At 38.2% G+C, this 10661-nt stretch overlaps 1 protein-coding gene across 1 annotated transcript; it reads left to right on the top strand.

Moving 5' to 3' along the window:
- Positions 1–4888: 4888 nt before the first annotated feature.
- Positions 4889–10661, top strand: mesd (mesoderm development LRP chaperone). The gene is made up of 3 exons (XM_035162424.2): positions 4889–5088; positions 6838–7070; positions 9802–10661. Exons 1-3 carry the CDS (start codon positions 4933–4935, stop codon positions 10067–10069), a joined length of 657 nt encoding a protein of 218 aa, XP_035018315.1. The 5' UTR covers positions 4889–4932; the 3' UTR covers positions 10070–10661.

Raw genomic sequence — 10661 nt, 5'->3', positions numbered from 1 at the left:
GGTCTTCAAAATAAAAGCTGGGGTATTGTTTCCAAAGAGCGCAGGTCCTATTTAACCCTGTTTTCTCCCTCCTGGGATTTTTTGGGGTTTCAGGAGCACGAGAACAGTTTTTATTCTACATTTAAACCAGTATTTATGTTAATATTATGGAGTCAACATCGCATAGGTTTACTCCAGTATGTACTGTTCTCCTTTAGGGCCGGGCAATAAAATAATACCAGTAATTATCGCAATGTAAAAGTCCAATATATATCAATATAATGATTATACATTGAGGTATAACACATAATCTAATGTAATTTCGATTTGTAGGCTTTTTATCAAGTGAGAATTTCATTCTCTCTGCATACAGAATGGTTTAAAACCACAACCTTACTTCAGAAGCAAATCATGTCAGTCCTTGAACTTAAAAGAAATAATAATGTGACTTTCATCATGATAATTATAAACATTGACTGATCTGATTTTTTATCTTTATTTTTTATTTCATATTGCCCAGCCCTATTCTCCCTCTATATACTGATTCAGAATTCCCCCAACACGTTTTTTTCCATGTCATGATGGGAAATACATTTTAACATCACCTAATATGCAATTTAACATGTAACATTGACTAAGTCTTCTAACAAATCCAAATTTGAGTTAGAAAAAATGAGACTTTACTTTTGGCATGTGGTACAAATTTTACAGAGGCTATATTGGGACATGACAATAGTAATAATACTCTCCTTGGCTATGGCCTTGCTTACAGTTAGATAGTATTACGTATGTTAGTCTGTAAAAAGAATCTCTAAAAATATACTCAAGCTAATGTTGCAATTGGTGAATAAAGTACTCCGTTAAAACTCCTGTATTTAAAAGGTAAATGGTAAGTCAAAATACTAACCTACGGAAATATAAGTAAGATAAGTATGAACTAATAAATGTACTATTTAATACTACCACTATACCGCAGGGTGGCTTATACACTGTTGGGAAGTTTATTTTATTGCAAAAAAAACACAATTCTATAGGATGATTATATATTTAGTTTGTAGCTAGCTAAATAACAACAGGGGGGAAATACAGTCAAATGAAATTAATGTTTTTGTATTTGGTGTATTTTGTAGCTGCCCAGGACTGCAGATAGAAATGAGCTGATAGCTAAATGTGGCATAAATCATCTCTTGCCATTTTGAGATTAATGATTTTGTGCATTGTCCTTGTTTATTAAAATGAAATTTAAATAAGAAAACATAGATAAATATATATATACTGGATAGGAAGTAGCATAAAACTGAAATACTAATAGGTAAAGAACATGTACATTAATCCCCTTGAGTAAACACTGACTCTTATTTCTCACCATGAGCTATTTCTGGCTCATGCTTTTAAATACATGCTTTGTTTTGACAGCTACACAGGATGTTTCTTTCTTTATTCTAGTGTACTTGACGTTGCTCACCCACAGCACTGAGGTCTCTCCTGCAGGTCACTCACGTCCACATCCAACCTCCAGCTCTGCGTGACCGAGGGTTTCCTCTAACTTTCCTGGGAGTCAAAATAAAAGTCTTTTAATGGACATGACCCGATCCTACACCTGCTCCACATGTGGGAGAGGTCAGACAGAAGAGATAGTTATTCTCTAAATAAGAAAACAAACTCTGTAGTATAAGATATTAATACTATCACTTGCTCTATAACTTAGCAAAATATACATTTATATTTGCACTGTGTAAGTGAAAGGTATTTCATGCATGGAAATAGTGTTGGGGATATTTCCTTCCCTCCCTGCTCCACACGTCACACTGTAGTGTTTCTCTTGGGCGGTGAGAGATGAGTCATATTACTGTTGAAAACAATGATGTAGCAGTCATCGTCCAATCACTAAACGCCAATGTGGACGGCATCCAATCATATTATGGGACCATGGGCTGCCCTAAAAGTATTGGGAGCCTATCGGGTTGTAGAATGGGCGGGACTTCCCGATGGTATATAAAGAACCTCTGAGGGAGTCTGTGAAAACCAAGTGTTGAGTTAATGTTCTTAAACACTGACACAGCAGAAAGTGCTTTTATTGTTTGTTATACGACTTCACCTGACTGAACCATGCAAAACCAATACAATAACGAGCAGGTCTAACCGGTGCAACAAATGAAGAGGAGTGAGTGAGATGATCGTTTAAGTGTCCCACAGGTTGTGGAATACTTTCTAAAAATAGCTCCACCTCAAACATCCATCTTAAATGCTGCTTGTATTGTAACACATCACTAATAAAAATACGATAATACTAATGTACTTTTACTGAAGCAGAGTTTTGAGTAAAAGTACATTAGTATTATCGTCACATTAAATACCAACTCTGCAGCATTTGTATTTTTATTAGTGATGTGTTACAATACAAGCAGCATTTAAGATGGATGTTTGAGATGGAGCTATTTTTAGAAACTATTCCACAACCTGTAGGACACTTAAACGATCATCTCACTCACCCCTCTTCATTTGTTGCACCGGTTAGACCTGCTTGTTTGACACTTGTATCGTAGAGTTATTTCACAGCAGCCATTTTGACTTGATAGTGGATAAACGCAGTCACATTAATTAAGACTCTTACGACAACAGAACCCTCTAATGTGTTTAATAACACCCGTGTTGACCGGCATTATTCTGTCAAATGGCTGATGTGAAAAAAGGTTTACTGTCACAATGCAGCAGAAAACTGTACTTGAGTAAATGTATCACTCTCTGCCACTCACACAAGGACTGAATTTATACGTAAGTTAAATTAATTAAATAATAATGATTAATCAAGCGTGGAGAAAGTACTCAAACATTTTACTGAAGTAAAAGTACAAATGAATAGAAAAATATGTACTCAAGTAAAAGTATCATTTTAACTTTTCTAATTGAATGGAAGTAAGTTATTTATTTATTTTATATATTATATCAATAAGTATTAAAAGTTAGATTTGGCGTGTGTGTTTGTAAGTGTGTCTGATATTAACTGAATAGATATCAGTTTTTCCTACATATTTTCAACACAAAAATGAAACAGTCAAAACATTAATTTTCAGACTAAGACCAATATATTGTACATAAGGAATCAAGAAGCACCTTTCACCGAAAAGCACAATTATTAAAATAAAACAATAAAAGAGCCAGACAATAAAACATTATATATATATATGTTGATGTGTTGCATGGTAGCAAGCCCTCTTCTCTGTAGGAGGTTGTGATGAACACACTGTGAGTCAGTGCTTGAGTTGTTGTACTGTCAGTGGGACATGCAGCTGCACGGGGCACAGTGCCATTGGGTGGAGCTGGCCAGAGAGGAAACAGCTCCACACTTTGTGTTCACCAGGCTGATCTCCGATCTCCTCGACCCTGTGAACTCTGCTGGCCTTCACGCACCGCTTTCCTAACAATGTCTCAGCGAGCAAGCCACATGCTCGCTGAGGGAAAATAAAGGTTCAGTGACACTAAATTCAAGGCTGCAGCATTATGTTATCATCTGTTATTTTTCCTGCCCCGAAACATGTTCGAAACTTCCTGTGATTTTCTAAGGCGAATGCTGAAACAAATTAACAATGTTGGTCAAGTACATTGAGTTATGATTATAGATAAATAGCTCATCTCAGTTTTCGACTTGAGGAAGTGAGGAAAGGTAAACCCACATAAACTCTGCACACTAGAAACTCTCTTTAAAGCAGATTTTCCATCTGGTATCTCTTGTCCGGTAACTTTGTGAAGTTGAAACAGGCAAGCCATCTTATTTTGAATGAAATGTAGTGAATTACTTCTCTTGGCTCATGACCTGCCCTGCTTGAGGCACGTCTCTCGCCCGATATAAGCTGGGATTGGCTCCCTCCCAAGGATAAGTGGTCGTGCTAATGGCTGGATGTTGATATGGTTTAGTGCTCCAGACATTCTCCTGTTGTCTGTATCAGGTCACATGAAAGGAGTTTGTCATCTTATAGGTGTCTTTTTTTATGTCTGACTTGGTCCTTTCTCTAAAAACAGTCTTAACCAAGATATAGATGACTTACTGATGACCTGTGTGTTTACATCAGACAACTCAGTGAGCACATTTTGAATAATTTAGCCTTAATTTGTGGTGATCTTCTACTTCCAAGACCATTGACATGTCACACGTATAACATGTGACATTTACACAACAGTGAACAGCAAATTAACGTTTGTGGTTCAAAGGTAATTTTCTTTTTTTCCTTTGACATCCTGCATTGAGTGATCAGTGTCACTATAGGTAGGTGAAGACAGATGTGGCTGTGTACTTGTCATTTAGCAGAGCATATTTTTACTGTCACAGGGTTTGATTGTTATGCTTTTAGAATTCGATTGAACAAAGAAGTTTGCAAAAACATCTACTGTGATCCACGTGCGAACACGGCTCCAGAGGAGGATCTCAGAGGACATTAAGGCTAAAAACACAGTGTAAATGATGCAGTTCCGAGACGTATTTGAATGTCGGGACTTACACACACTTGGATGACACCACAGGAGCAGTATGGAGGCATGTTGTGTTTTTTTCTGTTGTTTTTTTCTGTTTAAAGAATCTGTCACCATTTACTTCAATCGTATTGGATTTGTCTGCAACACTGTTTACCCCTGAAAGTCTAAAAGTGTTTTGTGGACTCAGACACCCTCCATCAGCATACTGGTGAGTAGAGAATGAGTGTATTTGAATGTTTGGGTGAGCTATCGCTTTTATCTGTGTTGTATGTGCAAGCCTGTACAATAAACAGCAAGTGGGTGGAAATTAAATATCCGAGGAAGTTTCTTTAATACACTTTAATGTTTTATCATTCTGACTTTATTTAGAAATTCCTTCATATGGCGCGCGTGCTGCCGGTCGGCCTTTTACAACTCTGACGTCACTCTCCCGTCTCGTGACCGGCAGACCGCAGAGCCAATCAGGATTTGCCATCTGCAAACATGGCGTCCGACTTCAGGTGGAGATGTGTGCTGCTGCTGCTCTGCGCCTGTTTGCTCTGTGGTTTAGCGGCTGACAGCAAAGAGAAGCCCCAGAAAAAGAAGAACATCCGTGACTACAACGATGCAGACATGGCGCGGCTGCTGGAACAGTGGGAGGTTTGTCCGCTTCTCATTCAGGCAGCCTGCACACATCGTAGCTGCTAGCCGAGCTGTTAGCATACCATGCTATGTCATATTAGCAACAACCGTGTCTACAGCCACAGTTCATCTGTTGTGCTGCTTTACTGAGCTGACTGTGGTGGAAGAAGCTTTTCTTGTTGTGTTATTGATAAGTTTGCTTTACTTAAATTAACGTAACAATATCTCAATGCAGTGGCGGCTGGTGACAAATATTCTTGGTGTGGCTGTGCTGTGCTATACTCAGTTTTCAGTAACCATCCCACTACGATTTAATAAAAATTCAGTTATTTTTGAAATAGTAGGTAATTATTTAATTCCAATAATAAACAAGTCGGTCATTTATACACACAAACACATAGCTAACAGTATACTGCATACTGCACAAACTAACTTAAAAAAGTAAACTTAGAAAACGAAATCAAAATAATATATACAAAAATAATAATAAAAAGCCGATTGATAAATAATGTAAATTATTATTAGTTGTTGCCCTTGTGCTCAGATAGTAAGTAGAGGATGCATCATTAGACTACAGACTGAGTCTGGTTACTAGTGTTTACTAAGTACTCATTCCTGAAACATATACAGTACTATTAACTAACACTATTAAGACTAAATAAAAGGAGGTGCTATACACGGCTGGATATCTCATGAGCTAAACTATACACAAAGAAAATACACGCCGAATATCAAAAATAAAAAGAAACACACTCTCTACAAGGGAGGGCGGCGCCCTAGCGCCCTCTATTGGCCAGACTCAAAGTAAATTAGTGCTTTCGATCACGGATTTATGAATTTATTTTTTCACTCTTATAAACTCTTGAGTTTCATTGAAACATGTTGTTGATTAAGCTGTAGCTTTTATTGATTCTACACGGTATGTGTTTCGAGACCACATCTTTCAAAGTCAACCAGCAGCCAAACCTTATTTTCCAATACAACCAGGCTATAATAAAACAATACTAATAAAAGACCTCAGCTTCAGCTACCCAGGTGAATCACTACCTGACGTGTGGTGTGGATCAGAACTTGTGGCTGAACGCAGAAGATGTGATGACTTTTTATTCTGAGTTCAGGCTGAATGAAGTGATGCTGAAACATGTATGACAAGTTTTGGATACAGAAGTGTGGTTAACTGTTGTGTTGGGCCTTAAACTAAATACTGGGACAACAACAACAAAACTAGAACACTAGATTGTGTTCAAATACATTTGCTGTCCTGGCTCCTAAATGGTGGAATGAGCTCCCTATTGACATCAGGACAGCAGAAAGTTTACACATCTTCCGCCGCAAACTAAAAACACACCTCTTCCGACTATACCTTGAATAAAAGTTTAAACTAACAATTTAGTAGCACTTAAATGGCACTAACTTATAGCACTTTGTAGTTTGGCTTTTTTGAAGAAATTGTTCTTGATTCTTGTTGTTCTGGGTTTGTACCCTCATGGTTGATTGCACTTATTCTAAGTCGCTTTGAATAAAAGCGTCAGCTAAATGAAATGTAATGAAGCTGTGAATGTACTTTACATTCTGCCACAGTACGGTGTTTCTACAAATTTGAGCTGTTTATAATGAGGTATGAAATTTGCTGAGTGAAACCTCTACCAAGAACCATGAATTATTCCTGGGGGTATTTAGAATGTGGTTAAGCTCAGCACCTTCAGTCATATGTAGAGCAAGAAAGTGTTACTTTCATTTATATCCAGTATATCTGTTATCCCACAGAAGGATGATGACATTGAGGAAGGTGACCTCCCAGAGCACAAGAGGTCTCCTCCCCCGGTCGACTTCTCCAAGATGGACCCCTCGAAGCCAGAGGAGCTGCTCAAGATGTCCAAGAAGGGCAAGACTCTGATGGTGTTTGCCACAGTGACAGGGGATCCCACTGAGAAAGAGACGGAGGAGATCACAGGCCTGTGGCAGGGCAGCCTCTTCAACGCCAACTTTGATATTCAGAGGTAGTTACTAGGGTTGCAAAGGGGCGGAAAATTTCCGGTAAATTTCCGGAAACTTTCCATGGGAAGTTAAGCTCGGGAATTTGGGAAATTTTGACACTTTTTTTGCAAATGTTAGCTTATAACAGGTAACTTAAATGTAGTTGAAAACAAGACTAGGCAAGCCTAGCTCAGCTGGAACCTGGATGCAGCTAGTTGGGAACATTGTCTGCCAGAAACGTAAACCTATGACTTTCTGTTGTTTTTGAACGTCTTTGTCATTACCTAGCATATTGATTACTTGTTACACTGAAGCCATGTTCATTTTAATACCAAGTTTATTTGTATACAGTAGGATAACTTTTTACAGCAGTGAGAGTAGGATGTATGTATGTCCACACAAAAGTACACCATCACCTCGATTACTCGCGGCTGTTGGGGTCCATCAAAAAAGCGCAAGTTCGGCTACTTATCAAAAATAAAAGTAATTACCGCAAATTAAAGGCTGAGCAATAAAAGCCATTCAAAACTCTATTTTAAAGATGTATGGAATGCAGCACACGCTGTGTTTCTTTGAAAAGGATGTAGCTAGCTATTGTAAACCAAATTGACAGAATTAATGGATTGTTTTATTTTTCTCTCAACCCGACATGATCAAATGCGTCAAATGAAAGTCCGAAGTCCTCTTGTCCGAGAAAGCACGCAGTATCCATTATTGATTGACAACGCAAACAGGTGACTGTATTTATAGTCCACAGGAACAAAATTGTCTTGCTGGCAATTGGCTAACGTTAGCAATTCTAGATCTTGCAGCATGATCTTGGTTAAAACAACCAAGATCATGGTTGATCATGGTCGATGACATCAACATCGCTTTCTCCTCCGCTGAGCCACAGGAGACATTTAACACCTGTGAACTACTTCCCATTAACTGACGTTTATGTGTAAAACTACTTCCCTTTGCACTTTACATCCATTTCCTCTAAAGTCAAAATATATTCAGAAACCACCAATACTCATCTCCAACATACTGTCACATAGAGGAAACTGCTGAGGTCAGATTTTCATATTTAAGTCCATCGTTCCTGCAGGTTTTGATAAGTTTTCACTGACAGGGTTCTATCCTGAGATCCACATAGAGACGGTAGAGTTCTACTCACAAATGGATTAAGTCAAAAATGTCATTTTTTAAATTTGTATTAGAAATGTTTGCATGCATGTCTGCTTATGACAAAACAAAATGTTTATATTTATGTCTGTATATGACAAGGTAAATACAGTTAGTATAAATTACCCCAAAGTTTCCAGTTTATTCCCATTAATTCCCGTATATTCCCGTTAATTCCCATGGAAAGTTTCCAACTTTGAATATTCCCGGAATTTTGCAACCCTAGTAGTTACTCACTTAGACCATTCTACATCAACAAGAACTTTGTGTAGCTGCTTTTCAAGAGGGTCTATTCATTTCCTATTAACTTGAAATTAAAAATTATTTAAGTGGACTCACCAATCAATGAACTAATAGTACTTTCACCCATTAAAAGAAAATTGATTGCTAGGTGTGAGGAAAGCCTGATGATGTTTTAAAGCTTTCTCTCTGTCTGAGCTGAAAAAATGTTTGTAACATAAAACCCATTGATGACAGTGACACCTGGTGGTTTGTAGAACAAATAGCAGCTGTTCAAGACAGGCCAAAGCACTGACACATCTGGCTACCCTCAACTGCACCTCAAGGGCTTCAGCAGCAGATAGTGTTTGAATTTTCATCAGGTGATCCAAGTACAAACGGTCACAATATGATATGCTTTTAAAATATGTGCCTTTCTGCACATGATATAATCTATATACAACTGAAGATGTAAATCTTTCACATTTCATCCTTCCCTTTGTTTTCAAATTAATTTAATTCAATTTACTCCTAATCTACAAATCATGTTTCTAAAGACTGCACAAGCAAAGGCCAACTGTCACATATGGGGGGGTGTAATAGATAGAGGGATTTTTATGAACCAAATCTAAATTAAAGATGTTTGTCAATGTTTAGTTTTACATGACTTATGACAAGATGATAATGACACGACACCATAAAACACAAACTGTGATTATATCTTTTAAGAAAACAGACCAAAATGTTGTTTTACAAATAAATACCCAAATCTCTCACTTTTCTCTTCCTGTGCGCTCTAATGATCTTTCTGGTGACACAGAAGGGAATAGAACATGACCTCAACAAATAACATTCATTTAGTCATTGTAAACAGACGAATAAAAGCAGTGGTGTAACATTATTGGTTGGCATCACTACAAGAGGATGTTATTACAGTGTTTACAGATGAAGATTCAGGCTCAATGAAAGTCAGTCAGTTATTGTGATGTTCATTGTTTGCTGAAGTTTGTTTAAAATGTCCATTCTTGGTCTGGACTAAAATGTTTCTGTTTTTCTTTTACTAAAATGTGATGGTTTGATTCGATTTATGATTTAAAAAGGTGGGGCCGACTAAACTATCACTGACTGAATCTAAAAATGGATTAAACACTACTTATGAGCTGTTCCTCATAATGGCACAGAAAAGGTTGTACATTATAAAGCTTTGTCCACTTATCACTGATTTACCATAATGGCTGCTATCAAGTTGAAACGCTTCCATACATTGTGATGCACTTAGAATCACCACATCTCACTTAAGTAATCTGTTACATTGCAATGGAGAGAAGTTTATATTAATGAAAAGCACTTGGTGTGATCCCCCTGCAGGTTCGTGGTGGGTTCCAACAGGGTGATCTTCATGCTGCGAGACGGCAGTCTGGCCTGGGAGGTCAAAGACTATCTTGTGGCCCAGGAACGCTGCATGGATGTCACAGTGGAGGGACAGGTGTTCCCTGGAAAGCCTTCCAAGAAGGGCGGTGGCAAAGATAACCAGCAGAATGAAGTCAACACCAAGAAGAAGAGCAAGAAGAAGACGGAGAGCAAGAAGCCGGACTTTGAGGGGAACAGCGCCAGTCCTCAGAAAATTGAGCTGTGATGGAATACCGCAGGGGGAGATGAGGAGTCATTGGTCCTTTGTTTTCCTTCTGGCCTCAGATGTGTGTATTCTCAAGACCATGTTCTGTGAGGGGGCTGCAGAACCACATGAAGATGCAGTGATTCAGAGACGGAAATTGAGTCAACTAACTAATCCTGTTCAGTATATTCACCTGGACTGCTGAACTCGAATCACTGCTCGGTGATGTACTGCCTTTCCTCCTGCTCTCCCTCACGGAAACACGTTGCAGTGACAAGTACTTTCTTGAAATCATCGTCAGAGTGGTCACAAGCTCCTGTGAATCAGTTGTAACATCAGTGCTGGCTGGTTTAGTTATTTTCTTTTTACATTATCATCAAATGAAAACCAATTCACCTGTCATGTTAGAGGTACTCAGTTAATGTTATAAAACAAATTTCTTTTTATGTGCCAAGAGCCCTGTTGGGAACAGGAAGTGTCTTTCCTTCAGGTCCTGGCCTGTGTTACACACTGCTCACATCCAGCAGCACTTTGAGATTTCATACAAAAGTAGCACCTGACTTTTCTCTTTGATTTTTCACTGAATATGAAAATAAACATTTTTATACAATCA

The sequence above is a fragment of the Hippoglossus stenolepis genome, chromosome 1, assembly GCF_022539355.2.
Source record: "Hippoglossus stenolepis isolate QCI-W04-F060 chromosome 1, HSTE1.2, whole genome shotgun sequence".
NCBI lineage: Eukaryota > Metazoa > Chordata > Actinopteri > Pleuronectiformes > Pleuronectidae > Hippoglossus > Hippoglossus stenolepis.
The sequence above is the reverse complement of the archived record's forward strand: the minus strand, read 5'-3'. Positions and strand labels throughout refer to the sequence as shown.

Coding starts and splice junctions, on each gene's coding strand:
- mesd (XM_035162424.2), top strand. CDS start 4,933: ATGGCGTCCGACTTCAGGTGGAGATGTGTGCTGCTGCTGCTCTGCGCC. Junction 5,089..6,837: donor GGCTGCTGGAACAGTGGGAG/GTTTGTCCGCTT, acceptor GTTATCCCACAG/AAGGATGATGACATTGAGGA. Junction 7,071..9,801: donor GCCAACTTTGATATTCAGAG/GTAGTTACTAGG, acceptor ATCCCCCTGCAG/GTTCGTGGTGGGTTCCAACA.